Source organism: Heteronotia binoei, chromosome 21 (assembly GCF_032191835.1).
Source record: "Heteronotia binoei isolate CCM8104 ecotype False Entrance Well chromosome 21, APGP_CSIRO_Hbin_v1, whole genome shotgun sequence".
Lineage (NCBI taxonomy): Eukaryota > Metazoa > Chordata > Lepidosauria > Squamata > Gekkonidae > Heteronotia > Heteronotia binoei.
Window position 1 is genome coordinate 145,516,262 of NC_083243.1, and position 20,384 is coordinate 145,536,645.

The 20,384-nt window shown below is 43.2% G+C and overlaps 1 protein-coding gene across 1 annotated transcript in view; it reads left to right on the top strand.

Moving 5' to 3' along the window:
- The window catches only part of STK33 (serine/threonine kinase 33), a 79,612-nt gene that overhangs the window by 56,379 nt on the left and 2,849 nt on the right, over positions 1–20,384 (top strand). The window contains exons 9-12 of the mRNA XM_060262742.1: positions 4,939–5,051; positions 5,322–5,407; positions 12,035–12,283; positions 13,072–13,155. Coding sequence (XP_060118725.1) covers positions 4,939–5,051; positions 5,322–5,407; positions 12,035–12,283; positions 13,072–13,155 — 532 coding nt within the window. The remainder of the gene's footprint in view (positions 1–4,938; positions 5,052–5,321; positions 5,408–12,034; positions 12,284–13,071; positions 13,156–20,384) is intronic.

The window sequence follows — 20,384 nt, forward strand, 5'->3', positions numbered from 1 at the left end:
TGGGCTACTTAGAAAAATAGTATTAAAATTAAGAGAGCATCCAATAAGTCTCTTAAGTATCATTTCCGACAACAATTAAAAGGATATGAGCTGTGTTCTGTTAACTCTCAAATACTATGTTTAACTTTATATTATCAAGTAAACAATCTGCAATATAAGACTACATTGTTACAACAGTATTGTGATTATAAAACGCTAATTTGTAATATTTACATTAAAATATAATAACAGGAAATGTGAGCTGTGACTACAATCAAAACAATTCACTGCCCCTCTGTTTTACAAGGCCTGTGAATTGTTCTGATTGCAGAAACACGTTGGAATTTTTACTGATCAATCAAGTTATTTGATTATTCCAGCCCAATTTACAATGCAGTCAACAGTGCTACATTATGCCAGTATAATTTATTCAGTGACAATATTAGTCCTACAGGGCCAGTACCAGTTTTATTTGCACCCTAGGTGAAGCCCCCATCCCCAACTTCCTTTCCCACACCTGTGGGCAAAGCCAGGCCTTGATAGTTGAGCTTCCTAGAGGCTGTTCAGTATTTGCATTAACTTGCTAGCTGTCAAAGCACTGGCAATTCTGTGTGCCTTATCTTAACGATCTATAATATAGTTTTGAATTCCCTAGGAAATCAAAGCTTTGACATTTTACATGAACTCACTTTGCATGTATGTTAAATATCATGTGCTGCCTTTGAGTTAAAGGAAAAATTCCACCATGATGCTTTTCAGATGTACATTACACATTCCATTACAAAAATTAGGTATAATTCAAAACACCCCACAACTAGCAATTGTGTCTTATCAAGCTCTTAGTGGCTTCACTGAGTACGCTTGGGTAGGATTCTGACTAGTCCTGCATAGGATTGTATTTAACACTTTGTATTAAAATACAGATAATTTAATTTAGTTTCAACTTCCTTAAATTTATTTATTTATTAATTTATTTATTACTTTCAATTTCTAACCCACCCTCTCTGCGAGTGGACTCAGAGCGGCTGACAATCAATTCAATTCAGACAATTATAAAATATAATTTAAAATCAATAAAATATAATTACAATTTAAAATATTCTATGGTGCTGTGCATTTCAATATAGACAGGCTCTTCTGTCCTGATGGTTGTCTTATAATAACAGTAGCTCTTTAGCGATGTAGGGTGGCAGTCCTCTCCCGGTTTATATGTTAAAGGCCTGCTGAAACAGTTCAGTTTTACAGGCTCTGCAGAAGGTAGAACCCACAGGGCCCTTACAGCCTCTGGGAGGACATTCCATATTTCTGGTGCTGCCACCGAGAAGGCCTGAGCCCGTGTAGAGCATAACCTGGCCTCCTTTGGCCCGGGGATGGATAATAGGTTTTGTGTCCCTGAACGCAGTGCTCTCTGTGCAACATGCGGAGAAAGACGGTCCCGTAGATAGGTAGGCCCTCGACCATAAAGGACTTTAAAGGTCAATACCAACACCTTGAAATAGACCCAGAGCACAATTGGTAGCCAGTGCAGCTCTCTCAGCACTGGCTGAATGTGCTCCCATCAAGGAAGCTACCCTCACTACCAAGGAACAGGACATTTTTAGACAGCAAGATATTGCACCTGTTTAGCATTGCATATTGATCTGGAATGACTATGTATGTTGAGCTCAGTGAAGAGCCACTGTATTTTGGTTGAAAGTTGTGTTTGTGATGTTCCAATGAACTGAAAGCATAATAAGAGTGGTTGCATTTATTCTTGCTTTGTAAATTACACAGTGTTTTCCTATTTTTGCCTTACCAATTGTTACACTGTGGTTTCCTATTTGCCTAAATCCCTAGTTGGGGGCAGGGGATCTCCTGGTTTGGAGGCCCTCCCCCCGCTTCAGGGTCATCATAAAGCGCAGGGGGGAGGGGAATGTATGCTGGGCACTCCATTATTCTCTATGGAGACCGATTCCTATTGAGTATAATGGAGAATCTGTTGTCTGCAATTCAGTTCTGATCACAAGAGATCTTCAGGCTCCAAGTGGGGATTGGCTACCCTAGGCCTGGCAGCACCCTTTGGGTGACTAGATGTCACCCAGCTGGCATGACTTAACTAGACCCAGCTGCTTGCTCCTGTTCAGCGGCACTCCCTCTATGACAGCTAATGTGAATTAGCAGTTGCCAACTCCAGGTTGGGAAATCCCTGGAGATTTGGTGGGTGGGGCCTAGAGAGGGTGAGTTTGAGAAAGGGTGGGACCTCAGCCAGGTACCATGGTATAGAATCCATTCTCAAAATTAGCCATTTCTGCCTGGAGAACCATTGTTGCCAATCTCCAGGTGAGGGCTGTGTCATTATACTCTGCTGAGGTTGCTTGCTTCCTGCTTTTGTCCCCATTGTGGAGAAAGACTGTACTTTTACCAGGTTGATGCTGCAGGAAGGGGGGAGAAGATGGAAAACTGAAATCAGATACATTCTCCTACAGAAAATACCTGTCTTGAGGTGCATACTTTATAACATTGCCAGGCAACCCCCCCCCGCCCCCCCAAAAAAAATCATGCCACAAACTCACGCTGATGCTAAGCACCACAAGGCTGGATATGACAGGAAAAGGTGGCAACAATGCACTGCAAACAAAAGGAATTATGTGCTTCAGTGTCTGTGTGACCATGCTCCCCCTGCACCCCTCCCCCCCATTATTCTTCTTTCTTGACATTCTGGACCTGTTTCAGGGCTTTAAGCCACCACAGACACTGGGGCACACATACACACACATGCTGGCGGGGGGGTGTGGAATGGAAAGCCGGTATCCAGGGCCAGTGCTAGGCTTTCTGGTGCCCTAGGTGAATCACCCACTAGCACCCCCCCCCCCAATTATTAAAAAATATAGGGAAAATGAAGAGCGCCAAACTTGAAACTTTTCATATTTTTTATTTACTGATTTTTAATTTTAATTTTTTTTAAAAAGTGGTATATTATATAAAAAAATTGTGAGAATAAGTGCTTGCTGGCCACACCAGGAAAGAGGGTGGCGGGATAGGATAAGGTGGGAGACCAAGTCGCACGTTGGGGAGAGGGGGGGTGGCGTGGTTTTGTTGAGGGCAGCTTGGTGATGGGAGAAGACAAGGTGACAGTGGTAACGAGCCAGAGTAATGCGTCTGAGAGTAGGCAGTCAAGGCGACTGCCTACTTTGCCTATTCCCACGCATCGGCCCTGCCAGTATCTGTTTTAGTTGCAGGGTGGGTGAGGAGCAGTGTTCCCTCTAAGCTAAGTTAGCATGAGCTAGCTCACAGATTTTTAGCCTCCAGCTCACACCTTTTTGTCTTAGCTCAGGAAAAATGGCCCCAGAGCACAATAATTTATGCAGTAGCTCACAGCTTTAATGCCAGTAGTTCACAAAGTAGAATATTTGCTCACAAGACTCTGCAGCTTAGAGGGAATATTGGTGATGAGGAGGTGAGTGAAAGCCAAGGTTGGGGGGGAGGTGTGGACTGCCAGACCAAGGTTTTTGCTGTGGAAGCTGACAATGATTTTGGGCCAGTCACAGACTTTTAGCCTAACCTAACTTACAAGGTTGTGCAGATCAAAGAGGAAAGAGGAGAATAATGTAAGCTGCTTTGGTCTCCCCCCCACCCCACACCAGTGTGAAGAAAGATTGTCCTTTTCCTATGTAGAAGGTGCATAGATGGGGAAGGCAATGGAAAGCTGAAAGAGGGACAGATAAAGGGAAGGGGATGTGACTGCCAAGTTAGGACATTCCTGGAGATTTAAGGGGTGGGGTTTGAAGAGGGGGGAGACTTCAGACAGATACAATGCCATTTTCTCCTGGGGGAACCACTGTTGCCAATCTTCAGGTGAGGGCTGGAGATCATTCAGAATTAAAATTGCTTTCCAGATGACAGACATCAGCTCCCCTTCAGGTGTGTGTGTGGGAGGGAGGGGGGAAGTGCATGCCTTCACTTGGGTGGGTGGAAGACAGCAAGGGTGGGGGGGGCACTCACCCAGAGCCTTTTTCTAGTGCCTGTTGTATTTTTTGTCACAACGGGCCTTACTCCTAGTACTATTATAAAAGTAAAGTCTGACAGATTTTCTAAGAACAAGCTATTTTGTCACTATTTCTGTACAGTCACACTCAAGGGAACTGTATCAGTACATTTGAGTGCCAGGAACTGGCACTTACCTCTCACTCCTCAAGGGCCTTCGCAAGTGGGTGCACATGCCCTAGATGCAGAGTGTTTATTTTCCTGCTTAGTTCTCTCCTTAATGCCATGTTAACAATAGCGACTGGAATGTTTTCTTGTTTTTTGCATTTTTTGCCTTGATATGACTAGTAATTTCATTTCGGTTCCCATAAATCACACAACAATGCAAATTCGATTTCTAGTGTTTTTATAAAGATAAGGTGTTTGTGTTAATGGGTTTATCCAAGCTGAAATATGCTTGTCAGGAAAAAAATGTGATTACACAGAAATAGAACACTGAAGCCAGATTTTCATAGATCTTTAATCTTGGTCCATGATCTTTTAGCCTAGCATGCCAACATTTTATTTGGTTGATTGCAGTCTTATTACTCCGCTGGAAGATTTGAAAATTTTGATAGACAAAAATCTTTGCTACCTTGAATAATGCATGTTTTCCATATCATAAATCTTTTATTCTAAAAGCTGACAATAGATTTTTCAAAAGAGTGGATATTCAGTATTTTAGCTGTGAATAAAAAGGCATAGTTGTCTTAGCATGAATGTAAGAAATAATATGGTGTTGCATTAGTACCACTGATAGAAAGCACTTTTAAAAAACCCGTGTCCTTCAACAGATGATCTAAGGGCTTTGCAACTCATGTACCATCATTTGGAGGATGAAGAAAAATACATAGTGAAAATATAGCTCTAAAGTGAAAAGGGTAGAATGCAGAACCTTAAAGGAGATATAAGAAAGTAGAAATAGAATATAAAGTGGCTTTTCCCCCGTCACAATAGGTTGTGTGGTGAACCACCTTTTCTAGCAAGCTCAGAAGAAAAACTTTTTGAAATCATAAAGAAAGGAGACCTTCACTATGAACATTCAGTCTGGAAATCAGTCAGTGAGGCTGGTAAGTTGAAACTGTATGACAAAACAAATGACATGAGTACCAGTAAGAAACACAGCAAATAGGCAGTTTTTAAAAACCTTTCTGCTACCATTAAGGAATATGTTTTCTTATATATGTAAAATCAATAAGAAAAATTTGCAAAGCTGATGAATGATGAATTAGTACTAGAGGTAAAATATTCTTTTCTGGATTGAAATACTTTGAGACAACTGTAAAAATGTATTTGTTATGACTAATGGACATAATATTCATGAGCCTCTCTCTTTATAGCCAAATATGTGTTGCAGCTGCTTCTGAAAGTAGATCCAGCCCACAGAATCACTGCTAATGAATTCCTTGATAATCAGTGGATAACGGTAAGTTTCCATTTAAATGTCTTAAAATCATTTTTACCTATATGTATAAAATTAATTTTTATCTGTGAGATTCATATACTGTATCACTGCTTTTCCAAAAGCTTAGTACATAATCAATGGTATGCTAAGCAGAGTTACACCATTTTAAGTACATTGGAAAGGTAAAGGACAAAGGTGATGATATCCAGTTTAGGGTTACCAGCTAGTTAGAAAAAGTGGCCTGATAGTGGTGCATTTGTTTATGTCTTTTGGTTTCTGTATGGTTGCAAGTATAAAACAAAACAATGCCCCCCCCCCCCCAAATGTCCTTTTGCTTCAGCAATTTTTTTTAAAAAGATGTCTATCTCAACAAAGACTGTCTCTGTGCTCTATGCCCTGACTTAGAGGGTCGTGCCCAAGTATTAGAATTTATTATTTTAAGAGTTGGTTCTCTAGGTTGGGCACTGAAGCAGAGAGCTGTAAAAGGAAGAGGAATATGCTTGAAGTTGATGAACAGCTGAATTGACAACCTGCAATACTAAATGACTCTGGGAGCCACTTTAGAAAGAAACGTGTTTGATTTTGTTAGGAAGTACAAGAAGATTGTGTTTGGTCTTCAGTAGTAAGTTCCTCTGTATATAAATTATCTCCATTGTTTATTAAGTCATTCTTTGGAAGCCTAATTTTCAGATGTGCTGAGAACTATGCTCTGTAGTGTAAATTATGGTACTAAACCCCTGAACGTCTGGGTAATATTATGGGCTTCAGACTTTTATCTTGCCAGCCTTAATGATTTCACAATGTCCAGATGCAGAGCATGGAAAGTGCTTTATCATGTAGAGGATTCTTCTGTGTGTGTTTTTAAAGCCTCTTTGGTGACAAATGGCACACAAGACGTTTAATGCATATGGAACTGAACTCTCCCATCAGGAGACTATAATGACTTGTTCTGAAAAGATGTGGCAGACATCATAATTCTACACAATTAGAGATGACATTTTTAGAAGAATCTGGCATAGTGCATTGCAAATAAATAATCAATGATAGAAGAATGGAAATGCATGTGATTTTATGTGTACCTTTGATTATTTGCGCATATGGTATTTGTTCTCAGTGTTCTCACTGCAGGTAGTTGTGGTCACAGGGAGTTGTTGGCTAACATGTTTTGAAAGAAAGGAAACCCTATGCTAAAATCCTAAATATAAACTAATATTTGTGTCAAAAGTTTCTTTTTATAGCTGCTCCTGGGATAAAGAACAAAGGCCATTTTTGTAGGTCTGTGGTTTAATCAATGAGCATGGAAATGCCTAAGATATTAGAACCACAGCTTTTTGCAATCATAGAAGCTTTCAAAATGAAGCTGAAGGATTTGACCATTTGAGAAAATTCTTGCAGAATCTTGCTAGTGTCTGTTGTGTATGAAGTACTGAAAACATAAATAGTATCCTTTAGTCATTAAACCGAAGCCCTGGTGGCAGATTTCAGCGTCCTGATTCGTTGCAGTCACCAGGACTGTACTGCACCAAGTATTGGCTGTCTGTCACCACTTTCCACTACCATTGGGTAGCCTCTCTGTCACCCACCCATGGCAGCCTTCCCCTATTCTTGCAGGATTGGCTTGCAATCTGTCTCTGCTATGCCATCGGCTGATTCTTTGAAACTGCATGACAAAAAAAATGACACAAGTACCAGTAAGAGTACCCACTGCTGCCCTGTCAAGCAAGAACACCATTGGATGGCCACTGACCTCTGAGGGAGACAGTTCTCTGCTGGGGGTTTACTGATCACTAGTGCCTCTCCTCACTCTATCTTCCTCTTCTCATTTTTCTTTCTCTCACTCCTTTCTCCTCCTCTTATTTCTACCTCTCCCTTCTGTTCTTTCTCTCATTCTTTCTCTGCATCTCGGTCTTTCAGTCTTTTTATTTTATTCTGTCTGTCTACCTTCCTCCCTTTAATCCCCACAAACAGTAGCAGTTAATATCTCTTCAACTGACAAAAAATGTTCGTTCACAGTAGGGAGGGGGCACTTCAAAGGGAATGAAAGGGAGGCTTGCAATGGCTTTCTTCACAGTGTCAGCTGCTTGATGCTACCAGTCATTTCCTCCCAGGGAACTACTGTTGCCAACCTCCATCTGCTTGGTTCCCACGCCCCCCCCCATGAAGAAAGACTGTCCTTTTCCCATGTAGAGGCTGCTGGGTTGCCAACTCCAGGTTAGGAAATTCCAGATGGCAGAGATCAGGTGTGTGTGTGTGTGTGTGTGTGTGAATTAATGCCTTCACTTGGGTGAGTGGGAAAACAGCAAGGCTGGGGGGAGGGCACTTGCCCAGAGGCCTTTAGTGGTACCTTTCCAGGTTGGTGGGAAATTCCTAAGGTATCAATACAGATACCTTTCCACCTGGGAACCACAGACTTCCAGCCTGACCTGCCACACAGGGTTGTTGTTCAGATCAAAGAGGGGAGAGGAGAATGATGTAAACTGCTTTGGTCTCCTCCACACTGTGAAGAAAGACTGTCTTTTTCCTATGCAGCGGCAGCAGGGAAGGTGATGGAAACCTGAAGTCAGAGGGGCAGATAAAGGGATGGCTCCACCTGGGGGTTAGCTACCCTACACCTGGCTGCTTGCTACTGCTCAGCAACAGCCACTGTGGCATAGAAGTTAGGACTTCAGAGTGGAATCTGCCAGACCCAGGTTTTTGCTGTGAAAGCTGACTAGATGATTTTGGACCAGCCACAGACTTCCAGCCTAACCTGCCTCACAGGGTTGTTGTTCAGATCACATAGGGGGAGAGGAGAATGATGTAAACTGCTTTGGTCCTCCACCCCCCCACTGTGGAGAAATACTGTCATTTTTCTATGGTGAGGCTACACAGAGGGGGAAGGCGATGGAAGCCTGGTCAGAGGGGCAAATAAAGGGAAGGAGATAGGTTACCAACTTCGGGTTAGGAAATTCCTGGAGATTTAAAGGGTGGGGCCTGGAGAGGGTGGGGTTAGAGGAGGGATAGAACCTTAGACAGGTACAATGCCATTTCCTCTTGGGGAACCACTGGAGATCACTCAGATTTACAATTGCTCTCTAGATGGCAGAAATCAGCTCCCCTTGGGGGGGGGGGAGTCAATACTTTCACTTGGATGGGTAGGAAGACAACAAGGGTGGCGGGCACTCAGAGCCTCCTTCTAGAGCCCGTTGTATTTTTCTTCACAACAGGCCTTATTCTTAGTAATCCATAAGTATGTTAGTGGCCATTTTCTTTATATACAGTGCCAGTGCAATCCTAAGAACACTTTGCTAGCAGTAAACCTCATTCAGTAGATTGGAGAAGGATTCTGTGTAGACCTACTTAGTATTGATCTCCTATAGTGCAATCCTAAGCAGAGTTGCACCCTACTAAATATTGGAGTATTTGGTTTAATATAACAAGAGTTTGCCCAGTCATAGAAGCATGATACTGAGTGCAGTAAATAAATCTCCCAATAAGTATGAAGACAAAAGAGAGGCATCCCATTCAAGGAGATAATGTAGCACCTCTCCAACACTAAATTCATTGAAATTAGTGTTTAGGACTGCACTGTACATTTCTTTGTTTGGTCAGCTGGTGCTGTTTACCAAAAACCAACCTTGTGCATAAAGTCAGCTTGTAGATGTATACCCAGATTGACAGAATTAGTTCTTGGTTTCTAGAAGTTTTTGAAAACAATACAAGACAACACCAAATGATTGTAGGGTCCTGTCCTTGGAATGCTGATATCTGCTGCTGTTAAACAGGAGTTAATGTACAAAGGGTTGGAGTTCATGGAACATATTATTGCTTAGCAGGTATTTCTGCTATTTCTAATTGAGTAATGCATTTTCATCATCAGTTATTTTGTTTTTGTTTTCCTTTTGCGCTTCCCTTTCCCCAGACTTTTGCTTTTACTGAGCACAAACCTGTAAATATTCTTCTCTACTTCTCCCTCCAACACAAATTGTTTACTGGGTAGCAGTTTAGCTGATCTTTCATTTTTTGATATTCATTATTTTCATCACACATATTGTAAAAGATTATTTTAACCCATTTTGAGAATTTTAATCACAAAGAGGTATAGAAATATTATAAAATGATATATATATTTTTGCCACTGTAACTTCTCCAGACCTTATTTTCTGTATAGCTTCTCCAACAACCTTTATTCCACTCTGGGTGCTGTGGTGTTGGGAGTATTGCCATTCAGAACAACCATCTACTGGAGAGCACAAATTTGAAAATGTGTTTCTGACATATGCTGGGTGCCACATGATGGAAGGGCATACGGCTTCATTCTGTGTCTTGAATCTCACTGTGACATGCACTCCCTTAAAATCTGAACAGAAAAGGCTTGAAGGAACGACAAAAGAAAATGAAACAATCTAAAAGGCAACCAATTAGTAATCCTCCACTTTCCCCACAATTAGCACCAGATGCTAGCCAATTAAACTCAACAGGTGTTCAAATGAGGCAATATAGACAATTAACTTAAGTGGTTCCACTTTCTTAAAAACTGTCAGAACACAACCACCCTTCCATTTCATGTGCTATTTAAGTATTTGTAGCTCTTTAAAACATAGGGTTTTTTTCCTTGAGGCCACAACCCAGCCTCTTATTTTGTAGGTGCGATTTTGTGCACTTAGAAATTTAATTACCTGAATGTGCTTGCAAATAAGGTAGCTATTTGGATGTCTGCAGCATCAATTTGTCTACAGTTAATTACAGACGTAAATTTGCAGCTGCAAAAATGGAGTCCACATTTGAAAATCATTCTATAAATTCAGAGGTTCTGGGAATGCATTACCTTGATTTATGTAAAACTTAATTCTCTCTGTGTATGTCTTTCTTATGGCAATATCCTCCCCCTCCCTCCCAAAAATTTCACACACACGCCTCATGCTATAGGAAGTCAAACGATGAAATTAAATACTCTTAACTGAGGCAATGCAAGCCAATGGTTGCTACAGAGTACTTCATTCTGGTCATATTTTGTTGAATCCCAGTAACCTTGGGTGGATCTGGGCTGTGATAGAAGTGTCATGTTACAATAAAGATCTTTACATTGAAAATATGCATTGACATGTTACTTTATACATATAGGTACAAACTTTTAACACCCATCTCTGATTTTTTTTAAAAATAATAAAGTATATATATTTTTACAAAAAGTCTTTTTAAAAAAATACAGAATTGATTGTTCATAACAACCCCCTTGCCTGACAACAGGCTGATGGCTTGGTGTTTGTACAGGATTACTCTTAGCCAAAGGCTATAGGAATGGCTAGTCCAGAACAAAAGTATAATCAATCCACACTTTACAAAGACCTATTTAAATTTTATTTTTATTTATTTACTTCATTTATACCTTTCCTTTTCCCTCAGTGGAGACTCAAACAATCTTACATTGTTCTCTCCATTTTATCCTCACCCTGTGAGGTAAGTTAGGCTGAAAATGTTCAGCTGTCTCAAGGTCACTAAACAAGCTTTGATAGCAGAGTGGGGATTCAAATGTGGATTTTCCAGATCTTATTCTAACATTCTAACCACTATCCCAGCATCAGAATCAATATGCCTAACTAATGCAAATCAATAACTGACAAAACTCCCAACAATGTACCCCAACAAAAATAAACAAAAAGACTGAGTGAACAGAAAAGTTTTCATATAGCATCCATTTAGCTGGGTGCTGGGTATATGAAAACTTTCTAAAAATGAGCTGCTATCACAGAAGAAGCCCTATCCCTGGCACTTCTCAGAGTGAGGGCATATAGAGCAGGACCTGGATAATTGTAAGCACATTCATATAAGAGCAAGTGTCCCTTTAAATAGGCCAATTATTTAGGCATTAAGGTAAGAAACAGCATTTTGAGTTGTGCTCAGAAACAAATAGGTAGCCACTGCCTATAGCTCTTTCAATATTGGCAAGATATGTTCCCAGTCAGCACCTGGGTGTCACAATTTATATTGTCATTTCTGAGCAGTCTCCAACAGCAGTCTGACATGGAGTGTGTTTCAAATGCACAGTCTCATCTGGATATGATAGGAGCATAGACAACCATGGTCAGATCATGCAGAATGAAGGTCCATAACTTGGTGGCACTACTTGTGCCCAGGACTAGTTCCAGATTGTTTGGCAGCAGGGTGGCTATAGAATACCCAGACCCTTACCACCTGCTGCCTACCCCCCCCCCCCCACTGTTGCCAGTTACCCCCACACACTAATGGCCTTTTCCTAGCACATGTGCTTTTCAAGCTCATAAACTCTCCTGCTATATGCTTGCATGCCTGACTGCACTTTCTGTCACACACATCATCCAGTGCCACCACATAATAGGCACACAGTTAGTGTGCTGCCATGGCAGTAAGATGAGCCATTTCTTACCTGCCTTTCCACCCATGGGAAAAGATGTGCAAGTGGTAGAATAAACAGGCAAATGGGCAGATGATGAAGAGGAGTATGAGAGTGTCAACAAGTGGTCAGCTGTATTTATTCTTACTTAACTTTTAAGATACTTCTGAATGTTCTTCCCCCAATAGATTTTCTCCCTAATTTTATTTCTTTTGACTACTTGCCTTTTTTGTTTTGTTTTCTGGTTTGTAGTTAGATCAAGATAATATTAAACTAAAGTGAATATTACTGTTTAGGGTGAAACAGACATCCAGAGACCCTGTAATGTTCTTGAACTGATGAAAAAGTGGAATAACAGCAGCAGTGCTGAGACTGGAGAAGTATGCTTGATTGCAGATGACCTGAATGGTGCATCAGGCAGTACTCAACAGGAAGAAAACCGTGAAGGCCAAGAGAGTCCTATTAGTATCAATGGCAATTCAGAGGCTGGGGCAGAAACAGAGACAGAGAGTGGGAGCAGCAAACCCTCCACACCCACGAAACAGGTAACAGTTATCCTGATATTTGTATGATGAAAAAAAATTCAAAAACTAGGCATGGAGTCTATTTTATGGATATTTTAAGGGTTTTCAGTGGCTGTTTTATGTAATTTTAATGACTTCTTTTGTTTTTGTATTGTTAAATTACAATGTTTATGATTTTGTTGTATTACTTGTAAGCAGGGGTCATTTTGTAGAAAAATAGGTGGTGGAGCTCATCCAGGGATTGTTACGCAGCTGCACCTACTATTCAATGGACAAGGTGGGAAGGAGGAGGTGAAACTCTCAGAAAGGTTCAGGAGCTGTGCTCCTGTGAGCTCCTGCTGAATCAGAGACTTGCTTGTAAGCAGGGCTTTTTTGTAGAAAAAGCCCAGCAGGAACTCATTTTCATATTAGGCCACACCCCCTGATGTCACCATTGTTCCACACAAGGCTTTTTTGTAGAAACCAAGCATGAATTCATTTGCATATTAGGCCATACCTCCTGACATCATTGTTTCACACAGTGCTTTTTTGTAGAAAAAGCCCAGCAGGGACTCATTTGCATATAAGGCCACACCCTGATGCCAAACCAGACGGAACTGCATTTCTGTGCATTCCTGCTCAAAAAAGACCCTGCTTGTAAGCCACCTCAAGCAGGACTCTGTAAAGGCAGCATATAAATTTCCTTTAAAAATAAAATAGAGCAATGCTATCTAGGCCAAGATCTGATAGTCAGCTTGATTTTGGCAGACTATATTTTTGTGTTTTCTTTACACTTGAATCCCCCAATTTAACTTTTGTTCTTTCTTCAGGTTAACAAGAAAAAAAGTCGCACCAATGCTTTACCAAATGGGACGCTTAAGAAGAAAAGTTCATCTCTCAAGTCATGTTCCAATGTAAGCATTTTTTAAAAAAACAGCCGCTTTATTTAAAACACAGTATCTCACCTTTTTGCTAGATAATACAAGGTGGTTAACTCAGTATGAATAAAGCAAAAATAACAGTAACTTTATTAGATCAAGTAACAGGAACCTGCCTGACCACTATGGTAATCTTTGGAGGCTATGCTTTGTCTGCCCCAGTCTTCTGAAATCAAGTGAGTGACAACTTGGAGGAGGGCCTTCTCAGCCATGGCATCAAAGCTCTGGAACTCTGTCCCCACAGAGATTCAGCTGTCTCCTTCTGTTGATGTGTTCCACCAGCAGGTGAAACCATTTTTGTTTCCTTTGGCATCCCTTCAATGATCCCTCCTTCCTAACTAATGTTTTTGTGTTTTGTATGTTTTTAAACTGTTTTGGATGCATTTTAACTTTTTTAATTGCCTTAATTATGCCTGTTTGGGAGGGGTGTTTCTTTTAATGGTTTTGGAATGTGATTTTATCATGTATCTTTTAAATCGATAGTCACATTGGTGGACCTTCTTAGGGCAGAAATGCAAGACACAAATTTTGTAAATTGTTAAAATCAGAGGGCAAAATAGCAATGTCTGAAAAACAGCACAACTAGGAGACAAAAAGTTGCATATAGTATATTCACTCTCAAATGCTTTCTGGAAAGAAAGATGCCAGTAGGTGTTAGGTGGCAAACAGAGTGTCTTGGTGGAGAAAGTTCTAGAGCTGTGGCCACAAGGGCTTACCCCAAATGCTCATATCGATCAGTTCTGACAGTATGGTAACACAGAACAAGGCCCCACTTGAAGATCTGAGTTCACAAGTGGAGACCCACAAGAAACTTGTGGAGAGGATGCATCCCTTCCCCCTCTTCAATTCTCTCCTTCTTCCTCTTTCTCCATCAATCTTCTCCCCTCCCCCATCTCTGTTAACCTATCCCATTTTTCCTTTCTCCCATTCCCTTTATCTGTCTATCTACCCTCTGTTTCACTCTTTTCTCCCATTCCCCTTGTATATCAGTCTAATCTTCTTCGTGGTCTCTGTGTAGTCCCATACATGGGTTATTCGGCAGGATCAAACCCGACCTCAGAGAATTCAAAGCAATCTTGGAGCGTTAATTTTGGCGCACGCTTCCTCTCATCCCAGGAAGGAGGCATCCATTGCGCATGCCTAGACGAGAGGGAGGCACTTCACCCACCCAGTTTCTTCTTTACCGCCGCCTGGGATACACCTACCTCACTGAGTCTCCTCTATTCATCGCGATCTTCATCTTTTTCCTGCACTATTCCTCACCGTTTTCCTCCCTGTTCGTCGTCTTCTTCAACTCACTGGTATCGTAAAAAAAAAAAAAGATTACTATCCCTCTCTTCTCTGTCAGCCTTTGTCCTCCCCCCCCTCCCGTGGGCGGATGGAAGGAAAAGACAAAATCACTTTTAAAAAGTTTGTTCGGTGCGCCTCAAAAATTCCATCTACCGACGGACATTCTTTATGCCTTTGCTGTCTGGGTGAGGCTCATCATACCAACACTTGCCTGCATTGTAGCCAGTTTGGGAAGCAAGCAAGAAAAAACCGCGCAGCTAGACTCAGAAGTCACTTGCTAGAGTCTTCACTGCGCCCTACGATGTCCCATACTTCGGGATCCCAAACTTCGCCATCTTCCCTATCTACTCAAAAGGGAGTGGCTCGACCGGCAGCTTCCGTGGCCTCGGTTCTCAGCAAGCTTAAGTCCGGGAAACATTCAAAGAAGTCTGACGATTCTAGGAAGAGACATCGTACAGTATTGACTTCTAAAGACCCTTCGACTTGGACATCACCCAAAACTAAGTCTAAGACAACCCATAGACCCTCAGATTCGAAGTCTCCAACAATGACTTCTGCATCGCACCCGAATATTGACACCGTGACCTCGGTACAGATAGCACCGACTCCATTGGAAGCCTCGGCGTCCATCGATACTGTACCTCTCGAGGTCGTACACATCCATTCTCGGTCCCCTTCAGTTCACGGATCTTTACCAGACAAGATCCTTGATACCGAATCTCCAGATTCCACCAGAAGTCAGCGCGCAAACATTCTCGGCGCACACTCATTCCGGGAGGTCTCGATGCCTACCAAACAACAGATAGTGACACCCGCATCTCCACTCCTGAGAGAACCCTCGACACCGAGAGAGCCATCCACTCAAGTTCGAGCCGAGAAAACTCGAAGCCATCATAGGGAACGCTATTATTATTATAGCCCATCAAGGTCCAGGTCACCATCTCCTTGCAGGTACCGAAGATATTACAGATCACCATCTTCAGATTCCCATCGGTATCGATACCGTGAATACTCTTGGTACCGTGAAGACTCTCGATACCATGAGGTACTTTACCATCCTTCACATCGGGATCAGACATATTGGGATGACTACCCTCGGTACCGTGAAACTCCTTCACATTGAGAGCAGGCATACTGTGAGGACTGTCCTTGGTACCGTGAAAGTCCCTATCGTCAACCTAAACACTACACTATGGTGTCGAAGCCACTGTCTCCAACCAGATCTACCTTGGTGTGTTCAGTCTCTCCTAAACAATCAGAAAAGCCTCCGCTGCTGACCAAACAAACTGCTACAATAACTAAGCCTCTTGAGACACCCATCGAAACCCAGGAAGAGTCCGGAGCTGAGCAGTCCGACTCATCCCACTCCACAGCCTCAGCTCCTCCTTCACCGGCATCTGACATTATCAAACCTGCTGACCTTTCACCCTCAGAGGGTTCCAAATCCTATCTGGACCTGTTATTTAATATGGCTAATCCCGTTAACGTCAAGCTGACTACAGACACACCTAGAGTTTCGGATGTAGTCCATGATTTAGTGCACGCAGACCTGCCAGCAGGCTCTTTTCTTCCCATGCTCCCAGTTCACCTGGAAACCTTGAAAGAGGCTTGGGATAAACCCGCTTCAGTGCCACCCACATCGAAACGAGTTGAATCTCTTTACAAAATTCATGCTCCTGAATCTAAATTTCTTTTCAATCATCCGGCTCCAAATTCCATGATAGTGCATTCGTCCTCAAAATCAGAACAAACAAGACACCCAGTCCCACCTGAAAAGGAAGGCAAGAAATTGGATACTCTAGGAAGAAAGATCTATTCTCTTACCACTTCAACAACAAAAATCAACAATTATATGGCCTATTTTTCGGCATATGCTTTTAACCTCACCTCCCAACTTAACACCTTGGTTCCTTCCTTACCGGATGCAACACAGAAGCAGGCTTCGCACCTCCTTCAGGAACTTACTAGGGTCAGCAAGCAGCAAATTAACACAGTGCGTCATGTTCATCTAGGACTATGGCCTCTTCGATTGCCCTACGCCGGCATGCATGGCTTAGGTCCTCGTTACTGCAGCCTGACATCAAATTCAAAATAGAGGACTTAACTTTTGATGGGCAGGGCCTCTTTAATGCCACCACGGATGACATTTTGACCACTGTTGACGACAGTAGGAAACGGGCCAAAAGATTGGGAGTTACTCAACCACAATCCCAGCCTAATTGGCAGAGAACCTGGAAATCTTCATATTACAAACGTTCTCGATCCCCCTGACAAGCCGAATTCTGGAAACGTAAGGCTCCGCCGACAAAACAGCCTTTTCAGCAGAGAGCACATCCACAAACCTCAAAAAAGTCAGCACCGGCCCCAAAGCAGTCTCTTTGACTTCTTCCCTCCACCTCTCGACCAGCCACAATACCATCCAGATGCCACCACCAGACTACAACCATTCTACCCCATGTGGGAATCCATAACATCAGATTCATGGGTCCTGGCGATCATCCACAGGGTTACATCATAGAGTTTTATTCGACTCCAAAATTCCACAGGTTCATACCTACACCCCCCTCTCCTCCTCTGCAATCAGAAATCGCCACCTTGCTGGGCAAGGGAGCTATAGAACCAGTTCCACCTCAGTTCCATCACATGGGATTCTACTCCCATTATTTTCTGGTCCCGAAGAGAGACAGGGGGCTGCGCCCTATACTGGATCTTCGAAAAATCAGCCTTCATATCCACTACAAGAAATTCCGCATGGTTACTCTACAATCTATCCTACCACTGATTCCAGAGCAGGCCTGGATGGCGTCGATAGACCTACAGGATGCCTACTTCCATCTCACCATCAGTCACCATCACATAAGATTCCTCTGGTTTGCTGTCGGAGATCAGCACTATCAGTTCCGTTCTCTCCCTTTCGGTCTCTCTACAGCACCGAGAGTCTTCACGAAATGTATGGCTGTGGTGGCAGCAGTACTTCGACAACAACAGGTCTCCATTTACCCTTATAGAGATGATTGGCTGGTCGTATCCCAAACAAAGGAACAACTTCAGAAGGACATTTCATCTACCCTGTCCCTCCTGTCTGCACTAGGTCTTCAGGTCAACCATGCAAAATCCAACCTGAATCCCACTCAGAACATACAATTTATAGGAGCGCGCCTGTCAACGATATCTCACAAGGCCTATCTTCCAGCAGACAGAGTGCAGCATATCCAATCCTTAGCCAATACGATCATAACACATCGTTCCCAAACAGCCCTCATCTTTCAAAGGATGTTAGGCCTTATGGCAGCCACCACTGCCGTCCTCTGTTTTGCAAGACTTCACATGCACCCTCTTTAACTGTGGTTTGTTCGGACATTCCATCCACACCAGCAACACCAACTGACCTTACTTACGGTTCCATCTCACATTATCCCATCTCTAAGGTGGTGGACGGTGGATCGTCATCCGCTGGCAGGAATGCCATTCGTATGAACACCACCCTCTGTGATTGTCATGACCAATGCCTCCAAGTGGGGATGGGGAGCCCACTTGGGAGCACTGACAGTTCAGGTACAATGGACGGATTACGAGAGTTCCCTTAACATCAGTTGTCTAGAGCGTCTGGTGGTCCACAGAGCCCTGAGATCCTTTCTTCCGTCTCTTCACAACCACCACATTCAGGTCACCTCCGACAATATAGCCACCGACTTCTACATCAGTTAGCAGGGAGGCACAGCCTCTGTTTGACTATGCAAACGAGCCCTATCCTTATGGCACTGGACTATTGCCCACGGCATTTTCCTGACAGTGGTGCATCTACCAGGAGTCCAAAACGTCCAAACAGACACGCTGAGTTGCCATCTAGTCAACGACCAAGAATGGGCCCTCAACCGTTGTTACCTGCACACAGTGTTCCAGACCTTCGGAACTCTGACAGTAGATGTATTTGCATCTCCAGACAACGCACAGTGCCCGCGTTTTTACACTCGGGGCACTCCATCCTCACTGTCGGCGGGGGACACCTTCCTCTAGCAATGGTCAGGGACACTACGCTACCTATTCCCACCAATCCCTCTCATCACGAGGGTATTACAAAAGATAAAGTCAGATCAGACCAATTGCATCCTGATTACACCATGGTGGCTCCGTCAACCTTGGTTCACTACTCTTCTCCTCTCAGACAACACATTCTTCCGACTTCCCCAAGTTCAGGACTTGATTTCACAGCAAGAAGGCAAGGTTTTACACCACAATCCGGCACTTCTACGTCTGACTGCCTGGAAAATCGATTTCTGAATTTTCCTCCAGACGTTCGGCATGTCTTACTCAATGCCAAAAAATCTGCTACCAGAAAATCTTATTCCTTGAAATGGAAACGTTTTTCGGCGTATGCTGTTCTACATAACTTCAAACCTGAACTCTCCACTATCACTCAAATCTTAACCTACACCTTATCTCTCTCTAACTCAGGACTTTCGTACTCTTCTCTAAAAGTCCACTTAGTGGCCATCTCTGCATTTCATCCACATATTGAAGGCTGCACTGTTTTCTCCCACTACGCTACTAAAGCCTTTCTGAAAGGAATCCTCCACCTTCATCCTCCAATCTGCCAGATTCATCCCACCTGGAGCTTGTCACTTGTACTGAGCCAGCTAATGAAGCCACCCTTCGAGCCCATGGCATCCATTCCTTTACATCTCTTGTCCTGGAAGACAGCTTTACTAGTAGCACTTACTTCTGGCAGGAGAGCTAGCGACATCTGCGCTTTTAGAGCAGACCCGCCATACACCATTTTCCATCATGACAGAGTCATTCTATGCCCTGACCCCTCCTTTCTACCAAAGGTGGTTTCAGCGTTTCATCTGGGGAAGCCTTCGACTTTACCTGCCTTTTTCCAACGCCCTACCGATGCAGGTCAATGAACTTTACATAACCTGGATATACGTAGGGCCCTTGCCTTTTACATCGAAAGGGCACGCCAGTTTCGGAAGGACACTAGACTCTTTATAACATACGCAACCCACAACCAAGGCACTAAAATCTCAATGCAGAGATTTTCTAAATGGATTGTGGCTGCTATTACATTATGCTATAGACTGGCAAAACAGCCTATACCTGAACATTTACGAGCTCACTCTACTAGAGCTGTTGCAGCCTCAATAGCCTTCTGTAGGGGTGTTTCGATGGAAGACATCTGTGCTGCTGCGGTCTGGTCGTCTCCATCTACATTTGCCTCACACTTAGACGTCCGTGCCTGGCGTGACACGTCCTTCGGACAGGCTGTACTACAATCCATCTTAGACTGATGCCCCCAGTCGCCTACACTGTAAGTACGATATTGCTTCTTATATGCATAACTAACCTTGTCCCTTGGTTACAGATCCAGCACCCGCCTCCGGACAGAATAGCTTGCCAGTCACCCATGTGTGGGACTGCACAGAGACCACGAAGAAGATGAACAGGTTTCTTACCTGTAACTGATGATCTTCGAGTGGTCATCTGTGCAGTCACACACGCCCGCCCATCCTTCCCCGCTGCTGGTTTCTTGTTCCTGAATAAAAATTTTCCACCTATGCGGCAGTGGGAAGAAACTAGGCGGGTGAAGCGCCTCCCTCTCATCTAGGCATGCACAATGGATGCCTCCTCCCCAGGACAAGAGGAAGCATGCGCCAAAATTAATGCTCCAAGATTGCTTTGAATTCTCCAAGGTCGGGTTCAATCCTGGCGGATAACCCATGTGTGTGACTGCACAGATGACCACTCGAAGATCATCAATTACAGGTAAGAAACCTGTTTTTTCCATCTCTTTTGCTCACCTTTTCTCTGTTTGCCCAGTCCTTTCTACCACTCACCCCAACTTTGCAGCCCCCCCCCACCCTTGGCACTGTACTCACCCACCACTCTTGCTGATCTTCCTATCTACCCCTACC